The sequence below is a fragment of the Neolamprologus brichardi genome, chromosome 3, assembly GCF_056152115.1.
Source record: "Neolamprologus brichardi isolate AB-2024 chromosome 3, ASM5615211v1, whole genome shotgun sequence".
Classification (NCBI taxonomy): Eukaryota; Metazoa; Chordata; class Actinopteri; order Cichliformes; family Cichlidae; genus Neolamprologus; species Neolamprologus brichardi.
This window is the reverse complement of record NC_142106.1, coordinates 23,596,287-23,618,774: the sequence shown is the minus strand read 5'-3', so window position 1 is coordinate 23,618,774 and position 22,488 is coordinate 23,596,287. Positions and strand designations below refer to the sequence as shown.

General features: G+C 38.8%; 1 protein-coding gene across 1 annotated transcript; it reads left to right on the top strand.

Moving 5' to 3' along the window:
- The first annotated feature begins 17 nt into the window (after positions 1–17).
- Positions 18–17,391, top strand: si:dkey-9k7.3 (circularly permutated Ras protein 1). Its single transcript, XM_087839234.1, has 19 exons — positions 18–68; positions 4,814–4,865; positions 5,081–5,137; positions 7,622–7,753; positions 7,840–7,926; positions 8,015–8,100; positions 8,222–8,419; positions 9,060–9,104; positions 9,187–9,276; positions 10,220–10,371; positions 10,459–10,540; positions 10,664–10,791; positions 12,972–13,056; positions 13,139–13,245; positions 13,407–13,519; positions 13,633–13,744; positions 13,865–14,005; positions 14,726–14,819; positions 15,460–17,391. The coding sequence occupies exons 1-19, from the start codon at positions 18–20 to the stop codon at positions 15,601–15,603; spliced, it is 1,956 nt and encodes a 651-aa protein (XP_087695360.1). The 3' UTR covers positions 15,604–17,391.
- The last annotated feature ends 5,097 nt before the right edge of the window (positions 17,392–22,488 follow it).

Genomic DNA, 22,488 nt, shown 5'->3' with positions numbered 1-22,488 from the left:
CATTAGAAACATGCTTCATGAAACGCTTTCAGTTTGAGCGACACCGCTGCACTCAGACCGCTGCAAAGGTATTTCTTTTCTTATTGTATTGTGTGTGTGTGTATCCACGATAAAACTATTGTTACAGCTTTTATTTTCAGGCGTGAGTCGTGTATTTTTAACTTAGCTAACTTTTGATTAAATGTTTTGGACTCAAGTTTCCAAACATGATATTCACCTGCTTTATCCACTTTTCAAAATTGAATCTATGTACAAGTATGTATAAAGAATTCATTTACTAACAGATGCAACAGATGAGATTAATTTGTCGTTTAGGAAAACAGACACCCACTGGATGCTTTATTAGCTGCACCAGTCCATTTACTAAATGGACTGGTTCTTATATAGCACTGTTCTACTCTACCCGAGCACCCAAAGTGCTTTATATAACGTGCCTCATTCACCCTCACCCCACATTTTTAAAAGTGCTTTCTATCAAATACTTTCATAAATTGATGGTGAGCAACATAGTATCTTGCCTAAGTATATTGGGCATGCACACTGGAGCAACCAGGGACTGAACCACAAACCTTCCTATTAGTAGATGACCTGCTCTGGCTCCTGAGGAACAACCATCCCACTGAGTTGGGCACACTCTTGTCCTTTAGAACAATTTTAATTGTTCATGGCACAGATTCATGAAGATGCTGGAATCTTCATGAATCTATGATGTGAATCTCCTGTTCCACTACATCTCAAAGGTGCTCTATTGTTCTCACATATGGTGACTTTGGAGGCCTCTTGGGTACAATGAACTCGCTGTAATCTTCAAGAAACCAGTTTAAGATTATCCTGATCTTTGTGACATGGTGTATTATTCTGCACCTTGCACCTTTAGGCAAGTGTAGTTGTGATTTGGTGTTATATAAATAAAATAAAATTGACTTGAAAAAATCGAATTGTCCTGGACACAGGCATCAGAAGAGGGGTGCAGTGTGGTCATAAAATGATAGGCATGGCCAGGAATAATACTGATGCAGGCTGTGGTTTTTAAATGATGCTCACTTGGGGCCCAAATGTGCCCAATGCCATTATACCAGCACCACCAGACGGAAGTATTAATACAATGCATCGATCTGTGCATCCATGTTCATGTAACACCAACTTTTGACTGCCATTTGAATTTTGCCACAGAAATCAAGACTCATCAGACCAGGCAACATTTTTCCATTTCTTATTGTCTGTTTTTGGCGCTATATAAATAACATTGAATTAAACCTGCTTCAAGGTTCCTTGTTAATTCAGAAATGCTCTTCTGCATACTTTGGTTGTAATGAGTGTTTATTTGAAGTACCATTGTCTCTGGTCATTCTTCCCTGACCTCTGACATCAACAAGGCCCAGAGAACTGCTGCTCACTATATATTTTCCCTTTCAGAGTATTCTCTGTAAACCACAGAGATCATTGTGCAGTAAAATACCAGCAGATTAGCAGTTTCTGAAATACTTAGACCAGCGGTCTCCAACCTTTTTTGCGCCACGGACCGGTTTATGCCCGACATTATTTTCACGGACCGGCCTTTAAGGTGTCGCGGATAAATACAACAAAATAAGATTTATTCATAACACACGTGAAAAGACCCAGGAAAACCGAGTTAACGATAAAAACAATAACAAAATAACGCTGAAAACCGATAAAAACCCTGAAAACCATACATTTCACACCTGATCCTCAACTCTCACGGCCCGGTACCAAACGACTCACGGACCGCTCCGAGGCCCAGGGGTTGGGGACTGCTGACTTAGACCACCCTGTCCAGCACAAATAATCATACAACATTCAAAGTTTCTCAAATCACCTTTCTTCTTCATTCAGATGCAATTTAGCAGCTTTACTGAATTAAACTGGGTGACAGGCGTATCCCACCAGAGGTCCTTTTTATGAAAGGCTAGAAAGTAGTTCAGGTACCCAACTGATGCAAACCTTGAAACTAACCTGCAAAAGCTGCAGAAACTCTGCTGCACATGTGTGAAGTATGCAGCTCAACTTGTTTGGTCCCGGTTGCCAAGATCGACCTATTTATAGAGCAACCTGGAGTGATTTAGAGAGCTGATAACCTCTGAGCATAACCGAGGTTGTGAGGTTTAGGGAAGCAAAAATAAGGAAATGATTTCCCGGGCATGCCCAACTTGCTGTGTGAAAATGCAAATAAGCTCCTTAAGTTAAGTGAGAGCATTTGCTTATGTTGACTCATTAGTACTTTTTGCCTTCATACTGAGCAGCACAGAGGTGCCGACCTCTGTCTTTTGTATTTTATTTGCTGTGTGTGTGTGTCACAGGAATAGAGAAAACGCTGTCTTACTTGCTGTGCATTCTTGACTTTCTGAGTCAGGAGTACTTGTAAAACAAAGCTTGTATAAAGTGGAGAAAAGGGTCAGACTTTGGTGTGTTATTTTAAGTTGTTGCTTATGTTATCTTCTTTTAATTACAGCAAGCTCAAAATAAGTATAGCTCGACCCTCTTGGGTTGATGTGACTTTTTTTTGAAGCAATGAGTTTGCATAAGTAGAGCTAATGTTGCGGTTCAGCCCGCTCTTGTTTCAAAATGGCTTTCAGCGAAAACTCAGTGTGTTTCTAATCCAAATGCTGTCAGAACAAAATGCTCCAGAGATCTTCAGGATTTTCTACCTACAATCTAAAAAAAAAAAAACCCTTTAAATCTCTGTGATGGTGAGAAATGTTTTTAGAGTAATTCATAGCAAAATGCACAATTTCTTTTTTTAAAGTAAAGCTTGTGTGGTTCGTTTTAGATTACTTACGTTTGAATCTTTTTTTTGAGAGCGAATCTTGCTCTTAAAAATGATACATAAGCTTACCTTCAGTTTTTTTGATGATGAACTATAAGCTCACCATGACACAGTAAAAACCTTTCCTTTTAGATTTTTTTTGAGTCCCTCTGCTCTTAAAATGTACCTGGTTAAAGTTCCATCTGAAAAAAGCAAACCAAAAAAAAAAAACAGCCAGGAAAAAGACACCTTTAATATAAAGCAGCTTTAATTAAAAAAAAAAAAATTTCTGGTTGTCATCAGTGCAGATAGCTGCTGTCTTGATAAACTGAATGTCTGCTTCGTGAATAAATTTGGAGGAAACATGGTTCAAAACAGTTCACAACATAGAGCTGTGAAAATATGAAGAACACAGAAAAATGTGAATTTTTAAAATTTCTACTCTTCATGTGCTGAAATCAAACAACAACACTATGGCTAGCAGCTGCTATACACTAAAAACAGTTTTTACCTTTAAGTCTTAAAACTTTCCTTTTTAAACTTTTCTAAAGAAATTTTTGAAAATAAACTGACTGACGTCATCATTTTCATTTTCTGGGTGTAACATGGGGTGCACAATCTAAGGATCATGAACTTTTAATGATAAAAAAATAGAAATTGCGCACATTTTTATTGTGAAACAAGAAAGAAGGAAATGTTCTCAAAATGGTAAATGGTAAATGGCCTGTATTTGTATAGCGCTTTTACTAGTCCCGCCTAGGGACCCCAAAGCGCTTTTACACATCCAGTCATCCACCCATTCACTCTCACATTCACACACTGGTGGAGGCAAGCTACAGTTGTAGCCACAGCTGCCCTGGGGCAGACTGACAGAAGCGAGGCTGCCATATCGCGCCATCGGCCCTTCTGGCCAACACCAGTAGGCGGTAGGTGAAGTGTCTTGCCCAAAGACACAACGACCGAGACTGTCCGAGCCGGGGCTCGAACCGGCAACCTTCCGATTACAAGGCGAACTCCCAACTCTTGAGCCACGATCGCCCCAAAACATTTGTCTGAAAACATAAATTAACATATTTATCTGACCAATCACTCTGAGTATCCACAGAGTCATCCTTAGTTTTTCCTTTTTGCTTTAGTTAAGGTCCACGTAGAAGAAATTTAGCTGGTCACTAAAGTACACGTCAAAAACCTCACATTTCTCAAGGCATCGTGTTAATCAGCAGCAGGATAGTGCAGTCATATCAGGGCAGGGCGGTGCAGCGGTTTGGCTGTCGGCTCACAGGAAGCCTTTCTGTGTGGAGCTTGCATGTTTTCTCTGCGGCTTCTCGTTGGTTTCCTTCAGGTGCTCCTTCCTCCTCCCACAGTCCAAACACATGCATGTTAGGTGCTTTTTGAGTTTTTTGCTTTAAAATAATGTGCAGGTTTTTATTTTATAGGCTTTTGAGATCATTTTGGAGTCACATTAGAGCTGTTTGGGGGTTTTGGTTGGGGGTGTGAGATTATGGTTTGACCTCTTTAACGCTCATTAGTCTGTAGCCTGCTCTGTGACTGCCACCATGCTCTGATTCAAAACAATCTAAATCTGGTTAATAATTTAACAGTTCTCAGAACTTTAAACCCTGTCATTTCCTTCACGTTGACCTCAATGGCATTGGCTCTGTGCTCTAGTTTCAGTGTCTGCAGCCATACTTCAACCAAACAAACCAAACCTGAAGAAAAATGCAACTTTTATTCCTTCTTCACATTCAAGAAGCCATTACTTCTCATGTTTTCTCATTTCTTCCCTGTTCTTATAACAGGAAGTGTTTTACTGAGGCACCTGTTAACAAGAAAAATAACCAAACCAAAAGAACAGCTGCTGTGGTGACAACGCACTGACAATGCCAGGAAGCTCATCTACCATAATCATGAAGCTGATATGTCAGCTTTTCTCGCTTTCTTTGTCCCCATTATCTGATTCATTTGTCTCTTAAAGATAAAAACCCAAAGAGATTGTGGGTCTTTTAAATGGTGTCGCAATCAATTTAAATTAATATCTGTGTGTTGCAGATGGAGTTTGCTTGCAGCCATGTTGTTTGCAACTGGAGTCCAGATGGACCAGGTGAGTTTCTTAAAGTGTATCTTCGCCAATGTGACAAATAATGCTCATGCTTAGTTAGAACCTTTCAAGTACATGAAGCCGGTGAAATGTTGACATCTTTGACCCCGAGTTGCAGAACAGTCTGCGTCTGTTTGTACTAAGTGCCACCAAAAAGGAAGAGAGCGTGCATAACTGCTTAAACCTGTTATAACGAAGGGTTTTTCCTCCAACTACAGGCGTTTTTCCTATGGGGCCCGAGTATGACAACATAGTGCCAGTAAAACAACAAGCAGGTAATTTTCTCACTCATGCACTTGCAAAAAATGTGCACAAGCATGCAGCTCTCATCACGCTGATGGTGATGAACCGTTGCTTTTTTCTGGCCAGAGCGTTGATTAAATTCTCAAGAGCATTGCAGTGAAATAACAGGAAAGCATATTAAGTAGTAATGTGTGTGCGTGCGTGTGTGTGTGTGTGTGGGCATGCTTGCAAATGCAAGACAGACAAAAAGACGAACTGTGTAGGAGATGTAAAGATAGAGGTTCAACAAGGGAAAGTCCACACAGAGAAAAAGATGTCAGATAGCTCTAATAACCAAGTGTGACAGTTAATGCTGATAAAACCAAAAAATCAGTCCAAATCAGTCTGGCTCCACCCCCATTGCCAGTAAAATTGCATTTCTCACCAACACAAATCAATTTCAGTGAAGTTAATGTAAGAAATAAAGTAAATATTCCACATATCAAGTATTAACGCAGATCATAAAAAAAGTCAAGATTTGTATTATTTGTTCTGCAGATAGATAGTAAATGGTTGGATAAGCACAACAGAATGGATGGATGGTGACAGATGGCCTGTAGAATTTTTTCTGAGTTCCTCATCCCTTAAAATGTTGTTGGTTGAAGTTCAATCAGAAGAATATAACAAAAAGACAGCATTTATTATAAAACAGCTTTCATATTTGCAGATAGATAGATGGATGGATAGATGGATATTAGGTCTCACAGTGAACGCTTTTATGACTTTTTGGCATTGATGTCACATGACTGTCAATGGTTTGGATCGTTTTGCAATGGTTTATGTGGTTCTTATGGTCCAGTGTGGTCCAGTGTGGTCGCAGGCATTCCCCATGTGATGGCCACTGATGACAATTTGCATATTGACGACTGCCAAATCGACGCCACGGCCCATTGTTAGTGGTGCTAGGTTCAGATCATTTTGCAACGGTTTATGTGGTTGAGGAAAGCTGCAGTCAGCTGAGATGGATGCAGTCACTTGGATCAGTGAAGAAATGTTGAGGCGAACAGAATAAACTTTCTGGGATTTCCTTGCCTGGATTATTGAGGATGCATTAAGACATTATTACTTTGGATTGTTTTCAGACTTCATGTTGCATTACTTCTAGGATTAATTCTGATTTCACTCCCAGTTTAGTTTCACTTTCACTTAGTCTTTGGTTAGGTAAGGGAACCAACATTATATGATTAGATTGGGGAAAAGGTCCCCTCTACTTCACCAGACTGAAAATCAGCAGCATGAAGTTTAAACTTTTTGGTTCAAATTTACATCAATAGGTATGGATAAGGTACAACACTGAGTGTTTCTTGTCTTGTGTTTCTACGGTGTATTGACAGACATACAGGCTTTTTGTGCTGGGGTGTTTTTTTCTGTTCTCAAACTGTTCTCCCATTAGCAGCTCAGTCTGAGTGGAGTTTTTTCCCCTCTTCCTCTCACCTCATGTTATGAATTTTGTTGTTTTTTCCTATCAGCCTACCTCTCTGACATGTCTTCCCAATGTGATGTTTGTGTAAAGTTTGGTCAGAGGGCTCCTTTGTAAGTGTGCATGCGCCATTAGCGTGCTGCCTGCTGTAACCTATAATTTCCTTCTTTATTCTGATTCTGATTCTGATTTAAAATCTGTAAGACAGGGTGGAGGCTCAGTCATGGTTTGCGGCTGTATATCAACCAGAGGTGTTAAGCTCATTTTCATGCAGAAAAAAATGAAGCCGCTGCACGTCAGATGCTCTCCAGAATGTACTGCATGTGCATCTTGACAGACAACAGAGCAAAAGTGAGCCAACATCCAATGTTCTTCAGGAAGACTAGAGAACTAGTCCAGAAGAAATGACAAGAAAGCTCAGAGAGTTCACACTGTGTTGAAGAATAAAGGTGGCCACACAAAATAGTGACTTTCAAGCTTGTTGTACACTTTGCACAAACCCTATTTTGCCTTACATCAACAGGAATAAATCATGGCTTCTGTTTCTGTTTATTCAATTAAAGATAAAGGAAATAGGACTGAAATTAGTACGATTACTGTCAGCTGATTAAAAAGCTCATGGGTTTCCTAAAAAGGCCTGACATTCATGCTAATATATAGCTGTGATAACTAAACTAAAGGGCAAGTGTGCCCACCTGAGTAATGTAATATTTTTGTTTTTTTGTTTTTTTGTTTTTAAGGAGAGTGAATTTTAAATTTACAAATCAAATTTTAAAGAGACAAAATCAGCTGTTAATTTTCACAATCTTTGATCGGATCGGCTGTAGCCATTTCCTTTAGGTCCATGGGTTGGTGGAAGTTTTATTCTGATAGACTTTTAATGTTTTAAGACAAGTTTTGAAAGAAGATTTTAAAAGGATCTCACATATGCACATCAGATAATGACTGCAGTGAGGTAATAAAGCCATAGCCTGGACTCTGCATGTCCTAGAGAACACGTCACTTGATACGTTTTGCTTTTGTAGGCTATTTATTTAGTGTTTCCTTGTTACTTCAGATGAGGTTCCTCCACCGCTGCCCCCTCGTCGACTGAGGAAACCTCGGCCTACTTCTCTTCCACTTTACAACAATTCCTCCTTCGAGCCTCCGTCTGCTCCGACCTCCCTCCCTCCTCCTGTTCCTCCCAGACGTGAGTTTGATTTGCCTGTCTTTCCTTATGTTTTGTAGTTGAAATTTAATCTTTCTCTCTCTTATTTCCTTTTCGCGTTTCATCAGTTGACAAGCTGGAAGGATTAACCAGGTTGAAGGCCAACGTCAACGTTGTCTCACTCAATGTTGGAAAACTGGTTGATATCAGTCAAGGTCAGGGGGCACACACATGCAAACACACTTCCTTCCAAGTTTTTTTGGGCTTTTATTAATCTCTTTTCTTTCTTTCTTTGCTTATCAGACTCAGGCATGGAGACTTTTCAAAGGCCAGTGATTTGTGGGAAATGTAGTGCTGCTTTGTCATGTCTCAGTTCATTACAGAAGAACGTGAGTGGTAATTTAATTCCCGAATTTTTTATTTCTTTGGACTCAACCAATTGATTAACTGGTTTCCACTGGACAAAGGTAGTTGAAACAAACAAAAGCAAATCCTGTTCTTCTTGTGCAGGTTTGGCGATGTGAGTTCTGTGGATATGAAAACAGTGTAGATGAAAGTTTAGCTGCTTTGTGCATTGGCCAGCGAGCCGGTGTGCGCAGTGATGACCTTTACCTGCCCAGACAGAGTGAAGACGACTATCAGAACTTGGAGGACACGCTAGTTGTTTTCTGCGTGGACACTTCTGGCAGCATGAGCGTTACTACAGAGGTGTGTGGATTGCATTATTCAAACACACTGCGGGTAAAATTCCTGCAGTCATTGTTTATCAAAAGCTGGAGGCTAGCCTTGTGGTTGATCTCGTCTGTGCAGTCTTGTCCCTGCCAAGTCTTGTGTTTTGCTCAGATGCAACTTTATTTACTTTTTATTTATTTATTTTTTTTAGACAGAGAGAGAGAGAAAAGGGTTTCTTCTGGCAATCCTTCAAAACAAGCCATACTTGTTCAGTCTTTTTCTAATGGCACTGTCAAGACTTTTTACATTTAACATGCTAACTCAGTCTGAGATGCACCTCTCGAGTTTCTTGCAGTTTATGTAAGCACTGTACAATCTGTTCTTCGGGTGAACTTACTGGGACATCCACTCTTAAAAAGATTATGGCATTGTGGTAACATATAGCTAAATGCCAAAATGTCTGCTGTCATCGAGGTGTCTACTTGTTATCAGTTAAACAAGTGTAATTAATTAGCAGCACCTGGCTGCTACTTACCTTCTGAATACCTGTAGTAGCAGTAAAGAGACATTCAGTTTTCCAAAGTTGAAACCTCTTTTCCACATGATTGTAGGTTAATTAAATCACAATAAAACTCCATTTGAAATGTTCAGTCTTATCATGTTTGCTCTGCTTTAGGTTCCATCAAGCAATGGCTCTGTAACATACGTATCCAGACTAGAGGTGAGAGGATAATTTGTTGTGGTTTGATTGGCTGGGCTGCATTAACATAATCATTTTGTTTTAAAGTTTGTGCTGTTCACAGGGTATGCAGGACGCCCTCTACAGGGCACTATTCACCATAAAGCAACGGTCCCCTCATCGGAGGGTGGCTCTGGTGACATTTAACGATGAGGTAGGAGATGTAGCAGTAGTAGTAGTATTAATTATAACACTGATTCTTGTATGCTGCTTTTTTGAATCTTTCTTTTTTTGTGAACATTTAAATACAAATATAAGTGTTATCCCATCCAATTAGCATGTAGTAAAAGATTGTAAAAGGTGTTTAGTATTCATTATGTCTTTGGACCCCAGAAATCACAACGAGAACAAATCATTATGGTTGATTCAGACTGAACCTGGGGTCCTTATCAGGAGTGGGGAGCTTTAGGTATTTTGCTGTCTATATTGCTACCTTAAAACAACAACAACAAAAACTTTTTTTTTTTTTTTACCTTTTACTCTACTGTTACATATTTGTTTTTACTTCCATGCGATCTTTCTCATTTTTTGAGTAGAATAGAATAGAAAAGCCCATTATTGTCTTTCCTATGGTTTTGTCTTTTTTTGGCCAATTTTAATCTATATGAATATATAATCGTGTCACTCAAGATACAATGAATATTTAGTTTCATTGCTCTATGTTGCTATAACTAAGTACATTGCTCCAGTTTTACCTCAATGTTGTAAAATAGAAAAATCAGTGGAGCAGATCATAAGACGTCCTTGTTCATAGAACCAGACTTATAATGTCCATTGAATCCCTTATTTATCACTACATGAGAGAATTTTAAATGTTTTCCTGTTTTTGTCCCTTTTGGACATTGCATAATTGACAGTTATGTAGCCTGCCCCACAAAAACAAGAGGACTTCCTGTTTACCATGATGAACTGTCATGCTCTGTAGAAGATGGCTCTTCAGCAGACAGAAGGAAGAAGCAATCTGCCCTCATCTGCCAGAGAATTTGTTTTTTTTTGTCAAAATGTGAATTAAATGTTGAAGACATTAAATAAAGAAGACCTTATAAATCTCCCGCCCCACCCTGGAGTACTCTAACTACATTCTGCTGGTTTCACAGGTTGTAATATATGGTGATGGTACTAGTGCTCCTATCACACTCAGGGATTGGGCGCTAGTTGACTACGACCATATATGGGAAAAGGGTGTGACTTACCACATCCCACACTGTATCGCTGAGACCTACAACCACCTAATACAGAGGGTCAAAGAGTAAGTGTTAGAAGTGTTTTAGAAACATGGAAGAATGCTCTGTACAGTCTGAAACACTCTTTGTTTTCTCCACATCTCTGACTCTAGACTCAGGGAACATGGAGCCACGTGTCTCGGTCCCGCAGCATTAGCCTCCGTTGCTATGGCTTCAAGGTACCCCGGGTCAAAAGTGAGTAAATGTGAAAGTCTCTAAATGAGTGGTCAGATATTTTACTACGGTGTGATTGGGACGACTGAGTGGTGTGACTGTCACCACTATTAACAAGAACCTTGCGGCTGTTGTGATTTACAGGTCATTTTATGTACTGATGGCAAAGCAAACATCGGACTGGGAGAGATGGAGCAAGCTCCCTCTCTGACTCCTTCTGCCTTTACTCCATATTTCTATACTCAGCTGGCTCTAGATGCGGTACAGAAGGGGTAAGGGCTCACATGCATGCACAAAGTTGTTGAGCATTTGTCAATGTTTAATTGCGTTAACCATGTCTCTGGTGAACAATCATTTACCTGCCACACAAGAGTCTGCCTCGAAGTCAGACAGGCACCACCTCTGCTCCTAAACACAGCAGCTGACAAGAATAGTCCTGTTTTGCTTTGCAGATTTAAGTGTAAACTTCATCCTGTCCTCTTCGAGTATTGAAATTGTGTGGTATTTGGAGATATTCCTGCCATATATTGATTGTGGGCAATCGTGGCTCAAGAGTTGGGAGTTTGCCTTGTAATCGGAAGGTTGCCGGTTCGAGCCCCGGCTCTGACAGTCTCGGTCGTTGTGTCCTTGGGCGAGACACTTCACCCGTTGCCTACTGGTGGTGGTCAGAGGGACCGGTGGCGCCAGTGTCCGGCATCCTCGCCTCTGTCAGTGCGCCCCAGGGTGGCTGTGACTACTATGTAGCTTGCCATCACCAGTGTGTGAATGGATGTGTAAAGCGCTATACAAATACAGGCCATTTACCATTTCAAATCTTTTACTTTTTTCTATTTACAGAGTATATTTGTTTTAATTTTAATTACACAGTCCCGACCAAAAGTTTATGAACACTTGAAAAATGGCAAAAAAAATCATATTTTGCATGGTTGGATCTTAACAAGGTTCCTGACAGAACAGATTCAAGTGCAGACTGTGTAATTAAAGCAAAAGATTTTTATTTTCAACACCAGCTGTTCATAAGTTTAGGACCGCCTGCCTTTAAAAGGCCAAATTTGTGCAAAAATGTGGATTCATTGTCATTTTCTGTCAGATAGTCACAGTGTCATGATGTTCTGATGGCAAAGGCAAAAAACTTCCCTTTTTGAACGTGGTCGGGTTGTTGAACTGCATAAGCAGGGTCTCTCGGCGCATGCCATCGCCTCTGAGGTGGGACAGTCATTTGGAATTTCTTAAATGATCCTGGGGGTTATGGAACGAAAAAGTCAAGTGGAAGACCCAAAACAATTTCACCAGCACTGGATCCAATTGGCTGTCCGTCAAGACACTGGACAATCCCCAAACCAAGTTAAGGCCGTTACTGGTGCCAACTGCAGCCCCCTAACCATCAGACGGCATCTAATTTGAAGGGCTTCAAAAACAAAAAACGTTTTCAATGGTATCATCTCCTTGAATGCCACAGAACTGACCATGTGGACTTTGCAAGAGAGAACCAAACATGGGACATTGAAAGGTGGAATAAAGTTTTATTCTCTGATGAAAATTTTTTTTAACCTTGATGGTCCTGATGGTTTCCAACGCTACTGGCATGACAAGTAGATCCAACCTTAGATGTTTTCTATGCATCACAGTGGAGGGGACACAATAATGGTCTGGGGTGATTTTTCCTTCAGTTTAACAATGGAGCTTGTGCAGAGGCATCAAACGGCCACTGGTCACTGATTTCTGTTTTGGGGGCGATTACAGGTTGTTGTTTTTTTGGAGGTGTGTTCCTAAACTTTTGATCAGCTATAAAACAGCCTTTTTCAGTTTAAGCATTGTTTTCAATAATGCATGCATGCTCAAAAAACCTCGCATTTCTTCTTATTGCATGTTGAAGCTCTACTTGGAACCTTGTTAAGATCCAGCCATGCAAAATATGATTTGTTTTGCCATTTTTCAAGTATTCTTAAACTTTTGATTGGGATTATATAAATAAAATAAAACCGTCAGTCAAAATAAAACAGTGGGAAAAAAAAGGAAAAAAAAGATATGCTTGTGAGCGAGAGGTTCACAATGACCAGAATCTGGAACAGAACAAAGACGTCAACATCTGGTGAAGTTTAAGAGCCTTTACTCCAGTGCAAATCAGCTGACTTGTAGCTTATCAGCACAAAAAAGTCACTTTGTAGGGATAAACAAAGTAAAAACTGGAAACATATGCTTTGTTCTGGAGTAGAAATGGAGAATTACTACTAAGACTTGGTTCATTGTACAGCTACATGCTACAGTTTGTACACTCTTTTGTATACTCTTTGCACATGTACTGTATAGCATTCCAGAATTCAGACTCACCTGGCTACAGCAGGGTGTCTAGCTCAAACCTTTGAACTTTTCACATCTGCATGAACTGAGCACATCAGCCACAAAACCTGTCTAATTCTGTGAAAAACATATCTCTTCTTTCCTTTTTCAGAGTCATAATATCAGTAATGACTTTTGAAGGGACAGACTGTCGCCTGGCTGATATTGGTAAACTGGCAGATGCTACGGGAGGAAGAGTAAGATAGACACAAATTAATTCACACAAGCAAACACAAAGAAGAACATATTGCTGTAACTCCTGCTCCTTGGCTTGCACAGGTAAATATTGTCAGCATTGGCACGGTAGCAAGAGAGATTCAATCGGTCTCCGAAGATAACGTCCTAGCTACAGGAGTCAAAGCAACCCTGCTCGCTTCTGATGGAGTGTGAGTGGCAACGTAAAAACACTGCCACATAAACATTTTACATACTCGATTGCATGTTAGTCTAATAACAATAATGATATAGAGTGGTGCAGTGGTATCCAAAATATTAATTTACTTTGTTTCCTTCTTTTATTTTCACTCTTCTCTCTCTTTCACTTTAGGTATTTTCCATATGAGGATGAAAACAATCACAAACTGGTAAGAGAGATTGGGAATGTCACCAAAGGTCTGGAGATCACCTTCCAGTTTGCTGTAAAACCTGATTTTATGGAATGTAGGTCAACTCTGCTGTATTATTACAGCTTAAAAATTATTTGTAGTGCAGAAAGCATTTAATAGAATAGAAAGTCTAATCTATTTTGTTATATATTGGTCTGTATTCACCAGTTTTTCTCCAGAAAGGAACGCTTCCATTCCAACTGCAGCTCAGCTTCAAGACCAGAGACCAACACAGAATCACTCGCATTATCACTGAACAGCGACCAGCAACTACCTGCAGGTAAAAAGCTGGAACTGGATGTTAAATACTTTTAGAATCATTAACTTAAATGTGTTCCAGTTAATCATAAAAGATATTTATATTTATTTAATTTCATCTTCTTTATCTGTCTGTCTGAAGTCGGATTTTTGCAGGTAGACTTAACATGGCAGTGCTCGATGTTCACTGCGCACAGCTCTGTGCCAGTTTAACCATGGAGGGTAAAGTGCAGGAGGCACAAAGGCAGCTGAAAGCACAGCAAGACCTGCTACAACAAGTCAGGTATGAGTTTTGTAGAGGATACATGGAGAAAAAGGTAATAATGAATGCACATATGAGAGATTCAGTAGCCGGCTATTAAGGCCCTGATAATGTATGCTGCATGCTATTGTTGTGATGAATCCTGTAAAAAGTCAATTTGGTGAATTTGGTCCTAAGTCAGTGAAAGCCAGACCGAAATCTGTTTTTACTTCAAGCATTTTTATTATTATGTTTTATACAAAATTTATAACAAATGTGAAGAAGTAGAGTAAGTTCTACTTTGTAGAAGTGACAGAAAGTAGTTAAAACAACTCTATATAGATCCCAAATAATATAGCTACTGTTTTCTGCAACATTTGGCCACACAGTGTTTCAGGAATTAAATTTGAGACACCACATGCATAAAATGGTCATTAAACTTTATCATACAGAGAAAAGGAGCTCGAGTTCTCCTAAAAACAAACTAACTTACCTTAGTATTCTCTTATATAGACCAAACGTAAAGTGTTATACATTACGTTGAGGAATAATTATGCAAATGATTTACATTACATTGAATGGGGGGATTTAGACCCATCAGTTCACCTGTACTGTGGGGCCACTGAGCCACCACCTGATCATTTTACGTTAACGGTTGAAGTGAGTAGAAGAAAGTGGAATGGTTTTAAGGGGTTAGAGTTCAAGTGTGTGTGTGACTTTACTGTGTTGTAGGCAGTAACAGTGCCTCTTTCTAAACTACAGCAAGTGGAGGCCAATCCAAAAGGAAGAGAGTATATATGGTAACTGGATGGAAACCATGACGACAATTTGTGAGGACATTACCACGGAATCCCAGGTATTCATACACTTTTTTAATGAAGACAATTAGATGAAATATCACACAGTGAGTTGTATCATTATATAAACCCTTTGTTTATGTAACATGAACATTTTGGAAGTATTCATTTTTATTTTATTTTTACATGTGCCAGATGTTGTGTTTGTCTGTGACTGAGCAGGCAAAGATGTGGAAAATTGTACTTTTATACAACTGCCAATGAAGCAGCACAAGAATTCATGAAACATTAATCAGATGTTGTGCACTCTCGTAATCTTTCTTTTTTTATTTGTTTTTTTGTCTGCACATACATTGTAACAGATCAACAACAAAGTTAATACTAACTTCTAACAGTTGTAAATATGAAAATATAGCCCTCACCCTATAAATTTTAACTTGAGTAAATACTAAACTCAGAGTGAGAATGAGCTTATTGAACTCCATCACAGCCCCTTAATGGTCAGCACCTTTCAAGCAACCACAGTGAATAAAGTTTTTATAGCCACTTTTTGAACCTCTCCATAGACGAAAATTTTGCAATTAGTGCAAGAGTACAAGATCCACTGAACAAGATATTAGATTTTGTTTATTGGTCTGTTTATGAGTTTGTAAAAAATAGTTATTCACAGATTATTTATTTTTTTTACATCTATTACAGCTGACTCTTTCTGATGAAGCAGCTAAGGTGGTGTACCAGATGAAGAGAGCCAGCAGTGTCAGAAACAACAACAGCAGCAGCAACACAGTTAATGTCCAAAAGAAGACCACAAAGAAGAAAAAGGCTGTCATGGAGGCTGTGTAAATTAAAAGACAAAACTGTTTATTAAGCAATTAATTTTACAGCAGAGAGAGAACCATAGTTTATTTTTATTTAAGAAGCCCAGAGTATAGACAGGCAAATGTGGACATCATTCAAAGAGCTGTATATGACTAAAAATCTTCTGTGTCTGAGATGCTGTTGTACAATAGATTCAATAAGAGCTCCTACCCCTTTGCTTATTCCACGCCTAATTATTGAGCTGGAAATGGATACAATTTTTCCAACATTGATCTACTCTAGAAAAACTGTACGAGGAGAAGGAGTTTTATCACATTTTTAAACGCAAAATCTCATAAACTGAAGAATTTAGACTGGTTGTAACTGACTTCGTAGAAGCTGTTACGATTATAGTTTGCTTTGTATTGTAATTATATTTCTTAATACTCTACAACAGAGATGGGCAGTAACGAGTAAAGTAAGGGATTAGTACTGCAAAAAAGGTAATTCGATTACTGTTACTTTCCTGTAAGCACGCTGCGTTACTGCGTTACTCTCACACTGCGTTTGCGAGAGTGTCTCATGACAATGACATAAGCGAGTGCGACGTTCGTGGCAACTGTGTGCAGATCAACAATGGATAATATAACGAGTGCAGGAGTGAGTATGAGGTGCAGTATTTAATGCGTGGAAGTACTGACCTTACTTTGAGTTTGATTCTGTAAAAAGTGACAAAATCATCAGCGTCTGCTGCTCACTGTCTGGGAAGAAAAATTATTTTTACAGGGAAAAAACCCTAAACTTCAGAGCAAGCACCGAGTACGCTGCCACGGGAATGTGAAATCCAAAGAGAAACTCCCGGACCCTTCCTCTGACATGACCACTGCGGCACACCTGCACCAGGGCAAACATCCGCCTACCCCACTTTTTTATTTATTTTCTGCTGTGTTTTACTTGCATCTATTTGAAAGAGTGAGTGTAAACACCAAAATTTTTTTTATTTTATGTGCAGAAAATAGGTTTAAATGTTAAACAAATTTCTTCCAGTCAGAGAATGTTGCATATAATTTAATTTTTGCTTGATGCATTAAGTTAAAATATTAAAACTAATAAAACTAGTTTTAAAAAGAGACTTTTTCATTTGATTACACTTTGTATGATGGATTATGCAGAAAAAGTAGAATTGGGCTGAAAGATCTATCGCTTTATCACCTATTCAGGTTGTAAATCATGTTTTTAAAAAGTCAGTAAAGTAATGGGATTACTTTTGAGGGGAACTAATCAGTAATTAGTTACAATTTGCATATTAATAATCAAGGAACTGACCTCCCAGCCCATTGTCCCTTCAGTGGGCTGGTTACAGTCATTGTGCAAATGTACTGTTTATAAGGTTGGGGAAACCTGCAGTCAGCTGAGACTGAACAAGTCACTTGGATGAGTGACGAAACGTTTCTCCCACTGAAAACGCTACGTCCAGAACATAATCAACCTTTTGGGACTGTCAATTTGATCCAAATATTTAGACCAAATTGAACTTTCTACACAAATGACAAAAAAAAAATTATTGGCCAAATTGAAGTCAAATTTGAAGTGTGATTGCAACAAATAATTCTTTTGTTGAATTTATCATATGTAGACCATACAGGTTTTTTTTAGTATCAAGGATCAGGACTGTTGTTTCTGAATTAAGACTGACAAAAAGTTCATGAGACCTGCCTTATATCAGTCAGCAAAGAAATGTAGCCAGACAAATGTGCTTTTATTTGATTTCTGTTTTAGAGGAATTTTTGTAAAACAAAATGAAACAGTTTTCTTTGTTTCATGTGTAATAAATGAACGTGTTTGACATTTCTAAATTAGTCCTGTTTTTATTATATTACAAGAATATTGTTTTTAGTAATGCGATAATAATGCGATTTCATGTGGGATTATTCTGATCTTTACTGGAATTCACATCCGTGACATCAAGCAGTAAAATTTATAATGACAAAAATGTATGAATAACAGCATATTCATTATATAGTGAAGAACATTTAAACTGATCTATGTTTGATGATAGTAATTTGTTGCGGGATTTGCCGGCTTTTTTGTGGCTGGGTGCCCTGTGAGGACTGTAGGTGATGTGTGTGTGAGCATGCGTGTGAGGAGACGCTGTGAGCGCAATAAATGTCGCGGGTAGAGACGGTGACCGGGGGTAGCGTTCTAACGGGCTACAGCCTATGCAGTGTGTATTTGAATGTGCAGTACCGTTATTAAAGCCTCATCCCTTCAGTATCTCAGGTGTCTTGGCTAATTTCTGCCTGCCTCACTACTCCACAAAAGTGAGGGGATTTACCCCCAAAGTAGGACAAAACTTTGGCCCTGGAGGAAGTATCTCCCCTTGCATCTCCCGACCACGGCCAGGGGACTGACGGTGAGGAATAGTTAGCAATTTTACTCCTATTTGATGGGCAAAACCAAAACCAAACAGTTCATGACAAGCTTATGTATCAGTATGTTTTTGCTGTTGTAGCAAAAACGGTTTGTCTTTAGATGGTGAGTCAGGCTTTACTTTATCAAACTATATGATACTAAGAGACAGAAAGAAAAATAACTTTAACTTTACTATGAGATGCAATCAACACATATACAGTTATATAAGGTAGAAATTATTGTTTTTTAATTAAGAGACATTATATTCTGAAACTACTATAATAGTTTTTTTCAGCCAATACCAAAAATGGCTTCAGAATACTGAAACGTCTCTTTTTAATTTCATACTATTTAAAAAAGTTTGAGATTTAAATTTTGATTAAACAAAACCAGCACAGTAACGATGTTGCTTTGAGCTCTGGATAACTGTAACTTGCATTTGCTGCTATTTTATGATTTTTGTTTTTCTCAAACACTCATTTTATTAGTTTTAAACTCATATGAAACAGCTAAAAGGTAGTTCTATATTAAACTACTGCAAATGCTTCATGCTTTATGAGTAACACTTTTAACCTTTTAATGTTGTATAAGACAAGCTGACAAAACAAAGTTCAGTAAAAACTCCATCCATCCGCTTCCGCTTATCCTTTTCAGGGTCGCGGGGGGCGCTGGAGCCTATCCCAGCTGTCATAGGGCGAGAGGCGGGGTACACCCTGGACAGGTCGCCAGTCTGTCGCAGGGCCAACACACAGTAAAAACTCCATAGATCAAATATCTATTTTATAATCATAAAATGTCACATGCTGAGTTGTGCTTATCTTTGAAAAGAAACTCACTCTCATCTTTCTCTTTTGCTCACCTTCTGTTTCCTAAATTCAGAGTCACAGTGGAACCTATCCTGTTCCTCAGTCCTCTTGAGAGGCCTGCTCACGTCTTTGTTTTCTCTCTGTGTCTCTTCTTTCTCTATGCTTGTCTTGCTTATCTGTCTGTCTGTGGGAGGAACTCATCGTGGGTTCCCGCCTCTGTCAGAGCATGTCTGCACCAATCAACCACCTGTTCCAGATGAGCTCATCAGGAGGCCACTACTTCATTGGGTGACTGAGGTTCATTATTTGCTGGATTGTTGAATTATGCTATTAGTAAAGTCCTGGGTCTGGACACTAGTGTGTTTCCCTTGCCCACCCCCCCATAATTGCGCATACAGACCTTCCCTGGATCTTCCCTGCCCTCAAGTGTTTGGAGAGACTACATTAGTGGATATCAGTCTGGTGCATTTATTTACAGTGAAAACACTAAACATGAACACACTAGCTATGTCCCAATTCAGGGTCTGCACGCTTGAAGTACGCATTTTAAGTGTGATTACGTCACCGCCACGCGACGATGGCTGTCCCAATTTGAAGTGTACTTCAAACGCATACTCCAAATGCGCCGTCGATTTCCCCAAATATCAAGCGTGGTCCGGTGCACGCTTCGTGGTCCCATATATCCCACAATTCATAGCGCGGCGTGGGTGTGGATAATTTTGCCGCAAAATACGGCAGAAGGGAGCAGCCGAAGTGTGAACTGTCAAAAGTAAGAACTGAATATGACGTCACTTATTTATGTGCGAATGTTTAATAATGAAGAACATTAAAACATTGCTGTTGGCCACATGTCGGCAGAGTTGTGTGACATTAGTGATGTTTGTACTTTGAGCGTTAACTTAGTTGTAAAGCCATATATATATAAAAATAACTATAATATTGGCCATATTATATTTACATTACCACATTGAGATGATTTTAGTCTCATGAACAACATGAGCTAATTGTTATTTACTAACTACTCTTGAAATGACTGTTCAGTACAGAAATGAAGCCCTTGAATCATGTTTTACAGTCCTGTGGTCTCAGCCTCAGATACTCAACTAATCAAAGTGATGTCATGACAAAAATGAATGACCAACAAAACATTTTTTCTCCTTCATTTCTGTCAAACAAAGCTGTACGTGTCTCGCGGTTAGTATCGTGGTTGCTAGGCAACCTGAACAGCGCGACGAAGGCTAGACCGTCCCATTTCACAAGCCTCTCACTTCCGCACTTCTCGTACTTATAGTACGCACCGTACGTAGTACGCGTAGTGCGCGTACTTCAAGCGTGCAGACCCTGAAATGGAACACAGCTACTGAATCCCACCTCCTGCTCCGCCCAGGGTTCCTGACAGTGTTTAAAATACAGCAGCTTTTGAAATCTTCAGCCCAACAATCATGCCACTTTCAAAGTATCTTAAATCACCTTGTTTCTCCATTCTGACGTTCAGTTTGAACTTCAGCAGGTCGTCTTGATCATGTCCGCATGCCTCAGTGCATTCATTTGCAGTCATTAGATTTGTGCTAAGGACAAAGTACATGGGTGTACCAAATGAAATGCTCAGTGAGTGTACATATTAAGCATATGTAAACTCTACTCCTTCAGTTCACAAATTTATAAAGCTTTGTATAACTAGGCCTGCTTTGTTTCATCCGATCCGGTAACCCCATTAGTGACCTTGGAGTCAACAGGTTTATTCTTGTAATGAGTGAATAAGCTCAGCAAAAATGGTAACAATGTAGGCGTTCAGTTATCAGTTGCCAGTTGGCACTGCTACCAGTTGGCACTGCTATGCTTTTTACCAGGAAGTAACAAAGACGTGACACTGTGGAATGTCCATGATTGAAAGTTCTGATTGTACAGATGATTATTAAATACTGGAAACTGAACTGATGTTATATCGTCTATGTGGTTCACGGTAAAAGAACAGGAAAAGAAAAACACTTCTGAGTATCAAAGCACATCCATCCATGTAAGGTAGTCCAAAAACAATTCCAAGGTTGTTTGTGAATATTTATTGGTATTGACTGATTCTTATATTTATTTGTTGTGAATATCGACCTGAATACACAATTCCAAAGTTTAGAAAGTACTGAGTCATGTGTTATCTAGCTATTGACAACCTACATGGGTTAATGCTATATGTGCCCATCAATCCATGTAAAGTATGAGAAGACTAATCATTTTATGATAATTAATTTTAAATGAAATGAATTGATAAAAACAGTCTTTCTGAAAAAAGAATTAAAAAAGAGAATTAAACGGGACTGTAGTTTCAGTGACTTGGCTGACACTGCTAAGAAAAATCAATCATTCTTTGTGGTTCTCACACAGAAAGACTCAGTCAATTGTTTGCTGTACTTGTCAATTTAAAATAGAGAGTATTTTACATATTAGTGTAGGAACTTTACCTTAAAGTGTAAAGCACCTTGAGAAAGCTGTTCTTGTGATTTGGTACTGTATAAATATAATGGAATGTTTAACCTGCTTGCTTACTCACCATAAATTGCCTCAGCATGTTTTGTTTTGAAAAAGCGATTTGTACCTCCTCCCAAGAACAATGTAGGACTCCTCCTCTTTTAAGGAAAATGTATAAACCATTATGCTATGAAGACACATTTTCTTTGCTTTTTGGATTTGAACTTGTTTGTTTTTGTTTTTCTGGGAATTGGTTATGAAGGTTAAAACTACTGTTTCGCAACATCTTATTTGGGTGCACACTGTCAGAGTGTGCTTATCTTTCTCTCGGTGTAATTATTTCTCAGCAGAAAGGAATGACAAGCTTGTGAAATGTTACTGATTCAGATGCAGGAACTGAAAACCCCCCCAAATGATTACTAGAATAAAAAAGCACATGCAGAGCAGTTGAAAGGCATCCACAGTTGGCTCCTCTACAGCAATGAATCAATTATAGACTCCTACAGAGAGACGGATGAGAGAATAAGAAGATCTAATTTTATTCTTATTCCAGTACAGAGTCTTGACCAGCCAGAGCTGTGCACACTGAAGTTGTTGTTAATGTCAAAATATTACAAATATTACATAAAAACAGTGATATGATGAACTGCAGAGAGCTTTCTCTGAAGTTTGCATTAATTTCATAATTCAATGGAAAAATAAATGACAGCCTCCCTCACTAGAAGTTTTATAAGTTTGCTCAAAAAAATGTATCTGGTGTCTTAGTCGTTTCATCCGACATTCTCACCATAATAGTCACACACCAAAAATAGTGGACAACTGGCCTTAGTCTCCTTTTATTTTGAACATATTTAATGCTTTTGTTACCTGGTTTTACTAGTTTCTCATTTAGTTGTGTACATATTTTTTTTAAATTGCTGTACTAATCTCAGGTGACCTTGAGGTTTTGAAAGGCACCTATATATAAAAATGTGTTATCATCATCATCATCATTGTTGTTGTTGTTGTTGTTGGTGGTAGTAGTAGTAGTATTAAGCTAATGTGACATGGTTAGAAGTTACTCGCCTTAAAAACCTCAACAACAAAATATTCTTAATGGAGAGGATGATTAAACAGCCTGCTGCAGTGTCTTAGCACAACCAAATGATATGAAAATGTACTGGTCATGTGCAACACTTAAAAATTATGCTGAAGTTTATAGATCTTAATCAATTTTAAAAGAGTTATACAAAAAATAAACACACCTCTG

Bases quoted from the DNA above. Each gene is read 5' to 3' on its own strand.
- si:dkey-9k7.3 (XM_087839234.1), top strand. From the start codon at position 18: ATGAAACGCTTTCAGTTTGAGCGACACCGCTGCACTCAGACCGCTGCA. The intron at 10,792-12,971 runs GTAAGGGCTCAC...TTCCTTTTTCAG, and splicing joins CTAGATGCGGTACAGAAGGG to AGTCATAATATCAGTAATGA. The intron at 13,057-13,138 runs GTAAGATAGACA...TGGCTTGCACAG, and splicing joins CAGATGCTACGGGAGGAAGA to GTAAATATTGTCAGCATTGG.